The following is a 15,949-nucleotide window of genomic DNA, read 5'->3' as shown; positions in this document are numbered from 1 at the left end:
GCTTTGGGCCCCCCATCCCATCCAAGTCCACCCCCTCACCCCTGGAGAGGATCTGGTGAGGGGGACCTGCTCAGGGCCAGAGAAATGGATACCTAGCAACAGTGCCATAACTAGACATTTTAGCACTGTGTGCAAGAAACGGCATCGGAGCCCCACCCCTGCATGCAAAACAGGGGCAGTGCGCGCATTAGGCGCGCGCAAAAATACATAGTGGCGTGGCTTCGTGGGAAAGGGGTGTGGCCACAAAATAATACCAATTCATAAAACGGTGCACAGTAGTCTCCATTATTCAAATTACGCCGCACAGTAGCACCACTACACCAGGTAGAGACCCTTTTACACCTTACGGCGGACAGATTCCTCTTTTTACACATAACGGCAGACAGCGTGCCCTTGTTAAACATAGCGGCAGACAGCGTACCCTTTTTACACATTACGGCAGACAGCGTGCCCTTGTTACACATTACGGCAGACAGCGTGCCCTTGTTACACATTACGGCAGACAGCGTGCCCTTGTTACACATTACGGCAGACAGCATCCCCCTTTTTACACATTGCGGCAAGCAGATTCCCCCTTTTTACACATTGCGGCAGGCAGATTCCCCCTTTTTACACATTGCGGCAGGCAGATTCCCCCTTTTTACACATTGCGTCAGGCAGATTCCCCCTTTTTACACATTGCGTCAGGCAGATTCCCCCTTTTTACACATTGCGTCAGGCAGATTCCCCCTTTTTACACATTGCGTCAGGCAGATTCCCCCTTTTTACACATTGCGGCAAGCAGATTCCCCCTTTTTACACATTGTGGCAGACAGTCCCCCTTTTTGAAGAAAGAAAGAAAGAAAGAAAGAAAGAAAGAAAGAAAGAAAGAAAGAAAGAAAGAAAGAAAGAAAGAAAGAAAGAATATACTTACCCTCTCCGCTGGCTCAGGCTCCTCGGTGCAGCTTCTGGTCACGATTCCCGGACAGGAGAGAAGGAGGAGGGGGGAGGTGGAGGAGGGAGCCGCAGCAGCGCTGTGTTATTGGTGGAGGCGCTGCTGCTGCTGCCCCTCTGCTTCACTATAGGCTGTTCCCGGAAGACAGCCTATAGTAAAGCAGAGGGCCAGCAGCAGCAGCGCCTCAACCAGTAGCAAAACGCTGCTGCGGCTCCCTCCTCCACCTCCCTCCTCCTCCTTCTCCCCCGTACCGCTGCGCTCCTCTCCTCTCTGCCGGGCGGCTGTGTGCTGCGGGCAGCGGTTGCCCGCAGCACACAGCGGCATGTAATGAGTCAGTTTGACTCATTACATGCTTTGGGCCCCTGGATAGTGGCGGGCCCCAGTGCAATGCACTGATTGCACTGGCGGTAGTTCCGCCTCTGGCTGGAGCATTGCTTTGCCCAGGGACTACAATGCTGTTAAAATGGCTCTGTCGCCGGCGTGTTGCTGAAATGGCTGCAAACTCAGATGCTTGGAGACCATAATCTGAGGGAGAATCTGCACCTAGCATGTGGCTGGTGCAAAATACGCAAGATATTTTAAATTTAACACCATCAACTCAATCCCAGGTATCCCAGGATTAATCGTTTTTCAATCCTGAATTCCTGGGATTGAAAAAACGGGCCGGGATTGGCCTCTCTAGTTCAGGTTGGTTACAGGATACCTGCACTGAGAAGGATGCTGGTGGTCAGAATCCGGACACCGGCAACCAGACTGCCAAAATACCGACAGGTGTCAGTAACTAAACTAACCCTCCCCCTCCCTTCCCACAGCCTAACCCTAACCCTCCCCCACTTCCTAACCCTAACCTTGCTCTTCCACAGCCTAACCATAACCAGTTTTGCAAGTAGAAATATTTTCTTAGTGGTACTGAGTGCCGAAAAATGGGCGTGGTCATGTGTTGTGAGGGAACGTGGTCACATGCTGCTAGTGGGAGTGGCTACATAACACTAGCGGCATGGCCACACGACAGCCCCTTTTTTGGGGGGAATCTGGAGGCAAGGCTAAAAATATATAGTGATACCTCCAGTATAATAGAAATATATATAGTAATGCCTCCATTATAACAGGAAAATACAGCCACTGTCGCACTCCCAGGAACCCTGACAAAGTGGGAGGAGCCGTCATGCTGCCAAGCACCATGGTCTTGTTGCTTTGTGGCACATTATAATTGTGGCAATGGCAAAGTTTGTGGCAGGTGGTACTGCGTACCCGCTGCCAAATTCTTAAGGGTACTCCGTATCCGAACGTACCCGCATACTTGCACCACTGATCCTAATCCGATTCCCACCATGGCTCTAACTGTGTGGAGTTTGTATATTCTCCCCGTACTTGCGTGGGTTTCCTCCGGGTACTCCGGTTTCCTCCCACAATCCAAAAATATACTGGTAGGTTAATTGGCTCCCTACAAAATTAACCCTAGCGTGAATGTGTGTGTGTGTGTACATGTGGTAGGGAATATAGATTGTAAGCTCCACTGGGGCAGGGACTGATGTGAATGGCCAAAATATTCTCTGTAAAGCGCTGCGGAATATGTGTGCGCTATATAAATAACTGGTAATAAATAATAAATAAATAAATAATAATCCTCCACCTAGTGCCTAACCCTACCCCTAACTTCCCGCAGCCTAACCCTCCACCTAGTGCCTAACCCTAACCCTGCCCTTCCACAGCCAAACCCTAACCCTCCACCTAGTGCCTAACCCTCCCTTCCTGCAGCCTAACCCTCCACCTAGTGCCTAACCCCAACCCTCCCTTCCCACAGCCTAACCCTAACCCTAGTGCCTAACCCTAACCTCCATAGCCTACCCCTAACCCTCCATCCCCCTGCAGCCTACCCCCAACCCTCCACCTAGTGCCTAACCCTAACCCTGCCCTTCCACAACCTAACCCTAACCCTTCCTTCCTGCAGCCTAACCCTGTCCTTCCTGCAGCCTAACCCTAACCCTCCCCCAGTGCCTAACCCTAACCCTGCCCTTTCACAGCCTACCCCTAACCCTCCCTTCCTGCAGCCTAACCCTCTCACTAGTGCCTAACCCTAACCTCCACAGCCTACCCCTAACCCTCCATCACCCTGCAGCCTACCCCCAACCCTCCACCTAGTGCCTAATCCTAACTCTGCCCTTCCACAGCCTAACCCTAACCCTCCCTTACCGCAGCCTAACCCTCCACCTAGTTTCTAACCCTAACCCTGCCCTTCCACAGCCTACCCCTAACCCTCCCTACCCACAGCCTAACCCTAACCCTCCACCTAGTGCCTAACCCTGACCCTGCCCTTCCACACCCTCACCCTAACCCTCCATCATCCGCAGCCTTACGCTACCCCTAGTGCCTAACCCTAACCCTGCCCTTCCACAGCCTACCCCTAACCCTCCCTTCCCGCAGCCTAACCCTAAACCTCCACCTAGTGCCTAACCCTGCCCTTCCACAGCCTAACTCTAACCGTCCACCTAGTGCCTAACCCTCCCTTCCTGCAGCCTAACCCTCCACCTAGTGCCTAACCCCAACCCTCCCTTCCCACAGCCTAACCCTAACCCTAGTGCCTAACCCTAACCTCCATAGCCTATCCCTAACCCTCCATCCCCCTGCAGCCTACCCCCAACCCTCCACCTAGTGCCTAACCCTAACCCTGCCCTTCCACAACCTAACCCTAACCCTTCCTTCCTGCAGCCTAACCCTGTCCTTCCTGCAGCCTAACCCTAACCCTCCCCCAGTGCCTAACCCTAACCCTGCCCTTTCACAGCCTACCCCTAACCCTCCCTTCCTGCACCCTAACCTCCACAGCCTACCCCTAACCCTCCATCACCCTGCAGCCTACCCCCAACCCTCCACCTAGTGCCTAATCCTAACTCTGCTCTTCCACAGCCTAACCCTAACCCTCCCTTACCGCAGCCTAACCCTCTACCTAGTTTATAACCCTAACCCTGCCCTTCCACAGCCTACCCCTAACCCTCCCTACCCACAGCCTAACCCTAACCCTCCACCTAGTGCCTAACCCTGACCCTGCCCTTCCACACCCTCACCCTAACCCTCCATCATCCGCAGCCTTACGCTACCCCTAGTGCCTAACCCTGCCCTTCCACAGCCTACCCCTAACCCTCCCTTCCCGCAGCCTAACCCTAAACCTCCACCTAGTGCCTAACCCTGCCCTTCCACAGCCTAACTCTAACCCTCCACCTAGTTCCTAACCCTGCCCTTCCACAGCCTAACCCTAACCCTCCATCACCTGCAGCCTAACCCTACCCCTAGTGCCTAACCATAACTTCTCGCAGCCTACCCCTAACCTCCATCCCCCGCAGCTTAACCCTCCCTTCCCCGCAGCCTAACCCTCCTCCACAGCCTAAACCTAACCCTCCACCTAGTGCCTAACCCTAACCCTGCCCTCCCACAGCCAAACCCTAACCCTCCCTCTAGTGCCTAACCCTGCCCTCCACAGCCTAACCCTCCATCCCCCGCAGCCTAACCCTCACCCTCCCTTCCCCGCAGCCTTACCCTGCCCCACAGCCTAAACCTATCCCTCCAGCTAGTGCCTGCCCTAACCCTAACCATGCCCTTCCACAACCTAACCCTAACCCTCCACCTAGTGTCTAACCCTAACCCTGCCCTTCCACAGCCTAACCCTTACCCTCCCCCTATTGCCTAATCCTGCCCTCCACAGCCTAACCCTCCATCCGCCCGCAGCCTAACCCTAACCCTCCATCCCCCCGCAGCCTAACCTAAACCCTCCATCCCCCCGCAGCCTAACTCTTACCCTCCATCCCCCACAGCCTAAACCTAACCCTCTCCCTAGTACCTAACACTCCCTTCCTGTAGCCTTACCCTAACCCTTCATCCCCCACAGCCTTACCCTACTAATCCCCCCTGCAGTCTACCCCTAAACCTTCCCCTAGTGCCTAACCCTCCCTTCCCTCCCACAGCCTTACCCTAGTGTCTAATCCTAACACTCCCCCCACAGCCTAGCCCTAACCCTCCCCGTAGCCTAACCCTCCCTCCCCTCCCACATCCTACACCTAACCCTACATCATCCGCAGCCTAACCCTAACCCTCCATCCCCCTGCAGCCTAACCCAAACCCTCCATCCCCCCGCAGTCTAACCCTTACCTTCCAACCCCCGCTGCCTAACCCCAACCCTCCCCCACAGCCTAAACTTAACCCTCCCCTTAGTGCCTAACCGTAACACTCCCTTTCTGCAGCCTTACCCTAACCCTTCATCCCCTGCAGCTTTACCCTACTAACCTCCCCTGCAGTCTAACCCTAACCCTTCCCCTAGTGCCTAACCCTCCCTTCCCTTCCACAGCCTTACCCTAGTGTCTAACCCTAACACTCCCCCCACAGCCTAGCCCTAACCCTCCCCTGAAGCCTAACCCTCCCTCCCCTCCCACATCCTATTGCTAACGCTACATCATCCGCAGTCTAACCCTAAACCTCCCCCCGCAGCCTAACCCTAACCTCCCTCTAGTGCCTAACCCTAACCTCCCCCTAGTGCCTAACCATAACCTCCCCTTAGTGCCTAACCCTAACCCTCCCCTCCAGCAGCCTAAACCTAACCCGCCATCCTCCACAGCCTAACCTTAACCTCTCCCTAGTGTCTAACCCTAACTTCCACCCTGCAGCCTTACCCAAACCCCCCTTCCCTCCCCTCCCCACAGCCTCACCCTAAACCTCTCCGCCATACTTACACTTGGAATTCCGGCTGTTGTTATTACTGGAGTGAGGATTCCGGTGTCTGCATTCTGTCAGTTGTCGGGATTCCGGCGCCGGTCTTCTGACTGTCGGCATCCTCTCCGTCGGGATTCCAACTACATCCTCTGTGTTCTGTTATTACAGTACATACACTTATTCCGCATAAGAAATATTTACATGATTTCTGTTGGCAGTATACTATAACCGATAAACTCATCATATCTCCTATTGCATAACAAGTTCCCCAAGTACGGTTAAAGTGGTTACTATAAATCTATTATATTGTGTGGGGGATTGCTAGAAATAAATCAGTGTGAGAGATCTGTTTCCATCTGCTAAGACAATCATCAGTCCTCACGCTTCCAGTAACCGCCTGTCCAGGCCTGGATTACATACGTCACCCTCCAGCACTTTTACATGGTGCATCAACTACATTCCCCACCAGTCACGTAACCCTCCATGGTCCCAGCTCCACTGCCGCTAATCTGTGTGGGAAATAAACCCATAGAAATATTTAGCCCTCATACTATGGTAAAATGTTTAGACGTTATTAATGGAATATATGTAAAATAACCAATTATGTCCACAGTAAGTAGTCTCTGCCACTGTTCCACACGGCAGTCTCCTATCATTTTTGCTCTGCATGGACTTTGCCCTTGTATGTTCCGTTCTGTGTCTTGATGCATCACTCTCAGCTGCTTGGTGAAACGCGTAACACCATTTGAAATGCTCCATCACACTAGCTGCTGCTATGGGAAAGGTCACAAGGGGGTAGTGTTAGCAACAGCACCCTGCGGGGTCAATTTATAACATAGAATGACAACACGCGTTTCGCATCACTGCTTAGTATTACACATGTGCAGATGGGATGGGAAACACTTTAAGCAAGACAATTGGAAGGAGCCTACAGGTCATCTTGCCCCGGAAGAAACCATTTATTCCCTCTCCATCGGTTTCTTCCCAACTACTACGGCGGCCTGAGATGGTAAATACCGCAAAAAGGTAGGTTTATTGTAGGGATATAAATGCGGGCTCCTAACTCATACTGACCCAAAACCATCGCCGGGTGAACGGTACAATAAATTTGGTGCTGAGAGAGGTTTCAGGTTATATACTGACATCTTTAATTTCTTACTGACAGGTTATCGGTTTCAGCAGAACTTGGTAAGAGTACAGTGCTGCATAATATTTTCAGAAATGATAAATACTTGCCGATAACGGAGCAAATGTTTTGTGGAATCCAGCCAGGGCTAGATATGAATTGCTGCCATCTCTCTTATCTTTAGCTAGATATGTTTGGCATTTGTGCACCCACAAGACACTCTCATAAATTACATGTTAGCATACATCCCACTATTAGAGAATCCCGGTCAAGGGTAGCCCATGAAAAAGGGGACCTGACCAAACAAGAGCATGGTTATGCCTCATGGATGGTGGTGTAACACAGGGATGGCCATCGATCATCGGTGGATTAAAAACATTGATGGCTGATGTACAATGATGGATATGTTTACCATTAATGGTGAAAGCCAGGTTCTGATTGGCCTGTGAAACAGTCAGTGAAAGAGGAAGGATGACCATTGGTGGGTGAAACCACTGATGATCCTCCATAAAACAGTTTGCTGCCATCGATGGCTGCTCACAGTAGCACCATCGATGTTGAGCACACTAATAGCCATTCCTAGTGTGACAAGCCCTTCCAACAAGCTGGAATATGTTATTCTAAAGAAATAACGCATTTGCTATATCAAGCAGTAAAAAAGTGGAGAAGTGGATAGGTGGAGAATATAAGCCAATCAGCTTCTACCTCTTGCCCATAGCAGCTAATCAGCATCTACCTATCATTTTATAGAATGTGCTTGACAAATGCTACCTCAAAGATGATTGGTTGCTAATATAGGCAACTTATCTTCACTGCTTCATACCTCCCAACATTGGTGTCAGAGAGCGTGAGCAAAAAGGGGTAGAGCCTCGGGAAAAGGGGGCAGAGCTTTGCGGCACCCCCATGCCTGTCATTGTGGGGGCGTGCCCACCACTCTCCAAGATACTTGGCTGCCCCCAGACTCTCCCAGCAGTGTGAATGGATGTCGTGCATGGCATCTATTCACCCACTCCTTACCCGATGTGTGTGCTCCCCCAAATCTTACCCCACCACCACAGGATACTGCGGCCCACGCAGGGACAGTCCTAGAAAAACGGGACTGTCCTGCTGAACGGGCTGTCACATCATTAGCCCCGCCCCCTCTATTCAATGCTGTCTAATCTCCTCATCCTGCCTGCTTCACCAGGAAGTGGGTGGGATGTGGGAGAACTGGTCACTCTTCCGTGGGTGCGAGGACTGCTCAATAAACAGGAAGTTTGCAAGTATTCCGCAGATGGTGCTGGAATCCCTGACACAGGTGAAATGTTACTTGCTGGCATGTTTGAAGTTACAACACCTGCACTGGTCAAATGCTGTAGGTTGCAATTCACCCGTGTTGGGATCCCGGAGGGGTGGCGGCTATGGCTAACTACCCCCCCAGTGCCTAACCCTAACCCCCCCCCCCCCCCCCCCCGATTGCCTAACCCTCTCCCTCCCTCCCCCAGGCCCTAACCCTAACACTAAACCCCGATACTCACCTTCGGATGTCGACCTCCTGACAGTCTTCTGAGTGGTGTCAGGATTCTGGCGTCGGTCACATGACTGCCGACATCCCGCCCGACCGCTGGGATGCTGAACACATCCCTGCCACACAGTGCCAATATGAGCTGGGTGTAGGGGAGGCAGCCCCGGTGGAGGGTCCACTAATCCTTCAGCAATGGCACCCACTATAGTTCTGCTCTTGGTGTCAGGGCATGCTGAGACTTGTTGTAGATTAACAGCTGGATGGATAAACCTATGTATGTGATAGAAATGGATCCACTGTAATTAGTTCACGTTGTATACTACATGCTTGCATAGTAAAAGCTGCATTCATGAAATAATTGCAAATAAGCATTTGATGTTCCTATCTGTCCTGGCTGACATGCGTGATTTCCTAAAATTAAGTAATACGGAATAAATAAAAAAGATGGTGTTACCCTGTCCTTAGTAACCAGTCAGGGAGTTATAGCTCTATTCATTTGGCACCTTATAAAATCTTATTGGCTGCTGCAGGTAATACCATCATTATCAGTTTTACAGGTTTTCATAAATATGTCCCAATATATTCTCTACAACCGAAGCTCAGGTGCCATGTTGGAACGTATTATATCACAGTGTACCTGGCACATACATACATATTTACCATGAGTCATAGCCATATATTTATTTCCAGTTTCACCTTTGTACGTCTGAATCATGTTTGCACACCTTCACACATTCAAACCTGCACAATCGGGGCAATATAAACTCCACCCCTAATCCACACTAATACGCCCACTCTGTCATTAATCTCCGCCCAGTTTATCATAAACCCAGTGTCTTTTGAGTCCGCAATGAGGAATTATTCCACCAAAATAGGAAACGTTAGGAGGCATTTGTTTACCATCGTTTCAGCAGGTATATTCATTATTATTAATTAGAGTGAACAGTCAATATAATTCAGTTCAGCTCCTGTTTGTTCACCCTCCTCATGGGAGGTACACATCAGGACGATATCAGCACAATTTGCCATATCGCAGCAACAAATCATTCATGTTGTGTATACCCAATTGCAGGGCCGTAACTAGGTGTGTGCAGGGGGGGCACCGCACATAGCGCTGCAGGGTAGGGGGCTCTGTTGGCAGCACTTGTCAATTATCTGTTTTAATTACTCGCTAATACTTATACAACATTCATGAACTCAACTTGAGATTTCTTTGTTATTCAGTCACACTGTCCTTTATTACATTTCAAGATGCTGACATAACCGGAACTTGAACCAATTGCGTGTGGCATTGCAGTCAGACAATCTATTCATTGAGCTATCTGCCCTTGCATAGAAAGGTAGATAATTCTAGAATAGAGAATTCTAACTATTTGAAGCTTACCTTGTATTCTGTGAAAAAATGATCACCGCTGAGCAGATCTATGTAGTGTGCGGCTGCAGGAGATTGGATGTGTGGCTGCACACTACATTGATCTGCTCAATTGCAATGCTGATTTTTTTTTTTTTTTACATAGTACCAGTAACTACATAAGTGTTCATAGTTTTTATGCAGTAACAAATGAGTAGGGTGTTTTATTAGAATTCAACAGGTTATAGGTTTAAATCCTGGGTATGGCAGTGTATTGAAATGTGTTATTTAATAAGGGGTATTATAACTGAACAACGAGCTCTCAAGTTAAGTGCATGCATGTGCTATAAAGAGGATTTGTTTCCAAACCATTATCTTGCAGTGTTCTATAAATGTGTTATATACAGTATACAGTATAATGTGGGAAGGGGCATCATAGCATAGGCTTTCTCTGGCACAGGGCACCAAAAAGTCTAGTTACGGCTCTGCCCAATTGTGCGTTCCCGCGGGGCGCATACATCTTCTGTTTGGCTGTGATGCACGCAACCAGAAGATGTCACATGTGACCCAGTGCAGTGTAATGAAGGATGAAACAAAGTCTCATTCCGTCATTCATTACATCGGAGAAGTGTGTACCGGCAGTCTGTGGTGGTCCGGGGAGAAGGGAAATTGTCCCAATTGCGCAGGTGTATTCATTACTGACTGGCACTTTTTAAACATCCACAGGTGCAGCTAATAATTTCACTTGTGGTTCTGCAAGAAGACTAATAGGCCCTACACACTGGCCGATCCGCCGCCGAGCTGCCCGACGGCGGATACGGCCGACGGGCGACCCGGTGGCGGGGGCCAGTGACGGGGGGAGTGAAGTTTCTTCACTCCCCCCGTCACCCGGCTGCATTGAAGTGCAGGCAAATATGGACGAGATCGTCCATATTGGCCTGCATGTACAGCCGACGGGGGACCAGCGATGAACGAGCGCGGGGCCGAGCACCGTTCATCGCTGGAGCCTCCACACTGCACGATATGAACGTTATCTCGTTCGTTAATGAATGAGATCGTTCATATCGTGCAGTCATGTCGGCCAGTGTGTAGGGCCCATTTGAAAAGATGCACTGTTAAGCTGGGTACCCAGCCAACGGCGGATGTTGCGGAACGATATATCGTGCGGCCCGTACACACTGCATATTCTGGGGAACAACCGCACAATATATTGTTCCCTCGCCGCATCCAATCGCATAGGGTCGTCAGCCACTTCTACAGATTGGGCTGCATGTACAGCAGATCTGAAGATGCGACAAACGACCCGTGGGGGACGTGCAATAGTGAGTACACATTGGACGGTTTGAGCGATTTCTCGTTTTGATCCATTGGAAATCATCTAATGTGTACACAGCTAGTATAGCCACAGGACTGGATTGGAGAAGCACTGTATTAGGAGGTAGGTGTGTGGGTGTGGGTGTGGGTATGTGTGTATGTGTGGGTGTGTATATATATATATATATATATATATATATATAGTCATACCTAGATGTATAGGAAGGCAGCTGCACAGATGGATCATTTGGCTTTCTATATAAGTCATTATTATATGTGTTACAGTCACCTATATGATAAGCCTGCTGTACAGTATGTGGGAATGTGTCTGTGGTACATGAGCTGAGGCACTGAGTGCAGGGTAGATGCTAGAACCAACCCTGAGTGCAGGTACTTGTGTCAGACACCGTTGGCAGCAGACACCAGGGCTATCCTGACTCCCTGTCCCTGCCTGCAGCTGCCAGCCCACCTACTTCCAGCCCCACCAGCTAATAATGCACCTTCCCGTCCAATAGCAGCAGAGGCCCGGCCTGGCCGCCTCCTCCCCCCTCCCTCCCCCCGGTAAGACAGAGCTGCAGCTGGGTCCGGCAGTCTCACAGCTGTTATAGTGCTACAGACATGGGTAAGAAGCTGCTCTCCGTGGTCGTGCCCATCCTCCTCTGCTTGATCGGGGTGATCGGGATACTGCTGCTGGCCCTGCCTGGTAAGGAGGTGCGGGAGCCCCCAGGTTTCAAGGTGAGTGTGCACTGAGCTGCAGTCCTAGGTGAGTGTGCACTGAGCTGCAGCCCTAGGTGAGTGTGCACTGAGCTGCAGCCCTAGGTGAGTGTGCATTGAGCTGCAGCCCTAGGTGAGTGTGCACTGAGCTGCAGCCCTAGGTGAGTGTGCATTGCAAAGGTGAGTGTGCACTGAGCTGCAGCCCTAGGTGAGTGTGCACTGAGCTGCAGCCCTAGGTGAGTGTGCACTGAGCTGCAGCCCTAGGTGAATGTGCATTGAGCTGCAGCCCTAGGTGAGTGTGCACTGAGCTGCAACCCTTGGTGTGTGTGCACCGAGCTGCAACCCTTGGTGAGTGTGCACCGAGCTGCAACCCTTGGTGAGTGTGCATCGAGCTGCAACCCTTGGTGAGTGTGCACCGAGCTGCAACCCTTGGTGAGTGTGCACCGAGCTGCAACCCTTGGTGAGTGTGCACCGAGCTGCAACCCTTGGTGAGTGTGCACCGAGCTGCAACCCTTGGTGAGTGTGCACCGAGCTGCAACCCTTGGTGAGTGTGCATTGCAAAGGTGAGTGTGCATTGAGCTGCAGCCCTAGGTGAGTGTGCACTGAGCTGCAGCCCTAGGTAAGTGTGCACTGAGCTGCAACCCTAGGTGAGTGTGCACTGAGCTGCAACCCTAGGTGAGTGTGCATTGCAAAGGTGAGTGTGCACTGAGCTGCAGCCCTAGGTGAGTGTGCACTGAGCTGCAGCCCTAGGTGAGTGTGCACTGAGCTGCAGCCCTAGGTAAGTGTGCACTGAGCTGCAGCCCTAGGTGAGTGTGCACTGAGCTGCAGCCCTAGGTGAGTGTGCACTGAGCTGCAGCCCTAGGTAAGTGTGCACTGAGCTGCAGCCCTCGGTGAGTGTGCACTGAGCTGCAGCCCTAGGTGAGTGTGCACTGAGCTGCAGCCCTGGGTTATTGCACAGTAGGGAATGAGGAGCCGCAGCTGTATATTCTATTTATTGGTGCACTGTCCAGGGATGGCTGCTATAATAGTAATACATGTGCATGCTTTCTGTGGGAGTTAGCATTGAGCCTGTGTGTGCATTGTACAGCCTCCTGTTCCAGCTGCTGGCGCACTGTAATTCCCAGCAAGTCCTGCTGGGATGTGTACTTTTACTGTATTCCTTGCAGAGAGTCACTTGCTGGGTCTTGTAGTTCCACGAGAGCTACTTATAGACAATCTCTGTATGATGGGTTGGGTCTGATGGATGGAGCTGCAGAAATCAGTATAATTTCTCTGGGTAATTGGTTGTGCTCCCCCTGACAGATCTATAAAGAGGGGGTACCCGCAGCATGTTGCATTATTCAGTAGCTGAATAACTGATTTATCTCATGTTTGCTGCTCTTACACAAGGCGTGGTGTATAATACAAGCGCTGTGCAATGTTAGGGATTGTCGGCTGTACTTATGGAACATGCGTTAGAGATACTGGTTTGTATGGTGGTGGTGTTGCAGTTACTCCCTGTATGTGGAGTACCACTGTCATCAGTCAATATTTGGATGACTCCGTTACCAGGATTTGCTTAGTGTACAGTATGTGGTGCCATCATTACCAGGCAGTGTCTGATATGGAGTTATTCTTGTACTGGTATAAAGATGGGTACACACCTTTTTTGCGATCGGTCGGATGATTGGGTCTAATGTTCCAAATCGGCAGAGCAGTGTGTACCCAACTTGATCCCTAGCGATAGCTCAGTGTGTAGGTTCTTCTATGGGATCCGGAGGTCGGCATCTAAAATATTTAACGGCACATAAGGAGCGACTGCCGACCCAACAGTTGCCGGAGCGTTTTAACTGTTTATCGGCTAACACTCGTGCGTGCACTCCTATACAAGCGTTGGGCTGATCACCCGATATCGGGTAATCGGGCGGAGAATTGTATAGGTGTGTACCTAGCTTAAGCCTGATGTATTTATTTATATTTTTTGTATTACTGGAAATATTTGGAGTATCTGGTTACCCCAACAATAAAACAGGATAACCTGGCTGCCACCCAGCAGTGGGAGTATCCCTCATTTGGTTGGCAGTGGGGCTATCCCCCATTTGGTTGGCTGCCCTCGGCAGTGGGGCTATCCCCCATTTGGTTGGCTGCCCTCGGCAGTGGGGCTATCCCCCATTTGGTTGGCTGCCCTCGGCAGTGTGGGTATAACTCATTGGCTGGCCGCCTAGGCATTGGGACAACATTTGCACATGAATATCCGCTCTGCTTCAGTATATATTTCCATCCTCTCCTATTCTTGTTCTTTCTCTTAGTTGGATTAGAAGTCCTAAGAAGTTCCACAGCAGTCTTGTATCTGAGGATTGTGGTCCTAATGTGTGTTGTTGTACATAGGGCAGGCAGTGGTGTATTACATTGGTGAAACTGAACTGCTGAGAGAGGACATGGAGAAGGTTGGCTCCTATGGACAACCTTCTGTTTGACCATCCTTCCAGGATCTGAAATGTGACAGGCGTATCAGAAGGGTTTATGGATTGTAGTAAGAAGCGAGGGGGATTTTGTTCCAGACTTCCAAATATTCCAGCCCGAGCTACCATTGCGCTTACAGATATGAGATTATGGGGCAGCTAATAAAGGGAACCACACTGATGGGACTTGTAGACCGTCCTCTTACTTGTGTCTCTGTTCTGTGTCAGCTTTGGGATGTTTACCCTACCAAGTCATTTCTATAAAGAACGTTCTATAACTCATTGTTCCTTCTGGGGTGGTCTTCAGTATGCCGGCTGTCGGGATCCCGACAGCCGGCATACCGACCCTTATTCCGCAAGGGGCTCATTTGCGCTCGCCACACTGTCGGTATGCCGGCGGTCGGGCTCCCGGCGCCGGTATGCTGGTCGCCGGGAGCCCGACCGCCGGCATACCATACTACACCCTTCCTTCTGACGCCTCTACATGTATTGGTAATTTGCTGTATAGAGTATTGTGTGAGAGATGAAGCCCAAGGCAATTGTAAAGGACTTCCAGTGAAGTCAGAGTTGCACTTTAGCAAACTTGGTCCTCAAGGCATCATAACAGTCCAGCTTTTAAGGATATCCATTCTTGAGCACAGGTAGCTTAATTAGTGCCTCAGACAATTTGATTTAACCATCTGTGCTCAAACATGTGTGTCCTTTTAAAACCTGGACGGAAAACAGAGCTGCCAAGGGGGGGTACTATTTTCAACAAGCCCATTCTCGTTGGAGGCACGGGTCCGCCATCATCCCCCCACACTGTGGTACTTGCCAGAGAGGCGCAAATTCCTCTGCTCGCTGAACATGGGGTCTCACGGCGCCCCTGTGTTCAGCTTGCAGCCCCGCAAATATTTATTTTCCTAATTGTTTTCCTGAAGGGGGTGTGGACACTGCCCACAATTAGGCCACGCCCCTGAAAAGTACACGGGCCCAGCCCAGCTCTCCATGGCCCTGACTGTAAGGTGCTTTGAGGACTCAGTTTGGTTACCACTGTGTTCAGGGCTTCAGATTTGTATGCATTTGTCATGGACCCAGGAAGTCTGACAAGTTCTAGGCATTTCAGGAGCGCGAGTGGAGAAGTTGCCCATAGCAACAATCAGAATCTACCTATGATTTAATATAATTTACTTGATAAGTGTTACCTCAAAGCTGATTGGTTGCCATGGGCAACTTCTCCGCTGGTCGACTTCTTCTCAACTCCTTTTACTGCTTGATACATTACTCCATAATTTGCTCTGATTAACACCCGGATAATGTGCTGGGTTATGCAGAAAAAGGCAGTAAGTGTACTGGGTGTTTTTGAAGTCCATATATAGGGGGGAATTCAATTAGCAATTTACTGCGTGCTAATTGAAGCAGCGGGGTTATTCAATTAGACCCGCAGGCTGCAGATAACAAGGATTTCTTTTTGAGCCTGACCGCGGGAGCCGCGAACGTATTAACCCGCGGGCCCAAGAACGTATCCCGGATTCTATGGGGTAACGTGCAACAGTGGGCCAATTTACTGGGCAAGGAAAAGGGGCTCTAATTAAATAGCCCCGGGTGTTAAAGCCCGAAGACACCGCTCTTTTCTCCACTCTGTAAATTACCACATCTGTTTGAAGATCTGTTCACTTCTAACCTGCCTGCTCATCACACCACCAACCTGATGTAAATGAATACACTGTGATAGGAATCTGCTTAATCTAGTGGCTAGTATATTATCAATAGCTTCCTATCTGTACTGATAACAGGGCCTGTAACTAGCACAATGGGATCTCTGCATATCTGTCTAATAACGTCAGTAATAATAGCTGTGATCTATTTGCAGAATGTGGTCATGATC

General features: G+C 50.3%; 1 protein-coding gene across 1 annotated transcript in view; it reads left to right on the top strand.

Annotated features, from left to right (window-relative positions):
* Positions 1 to 11,507: 11,507 nt before the first annotated feature.
* The window catches only part of ENTPD2 (ectonucleoside triphosphate diphosphohydrolase 2), an 89,905-nt gene continuing 85,463 nt past the window's right edge, over positions 11,508 to 15,949 (top strand). Inside the window, exon 1 of the mRNA XM_063936254.1 lies at positions 11,508 to 11,662. Within this exon, the coding sequence (XP_063792324.1) occupies positions 11,546 to 11,662 (117 nt within the window). The 5' untranslated portion in view covers positions 11,508 to 11,545. The remainder of the gene's footprint in view (positions 11,663 to 15,949) is intronic.

Source organism: Pseudophryne corroboree, chromosome 8, assembly GCF_028390025.1.
Source record: "Pseudophryne corroboree isolate aPseCor3 chromosome 8, aPseCor3.hap2, whole genome shotgun sequence".
NCBI lineage: Eukaryota > Metazoa > Chordata > Amphibia > Anura > Myobatrachidae > Pseudophryne > Pseudophryne corroboree.
Note: the sequence above shows the minus strand (reverse complement) of the source record. Positions and strands in the feature narration are given on the sequence as shown.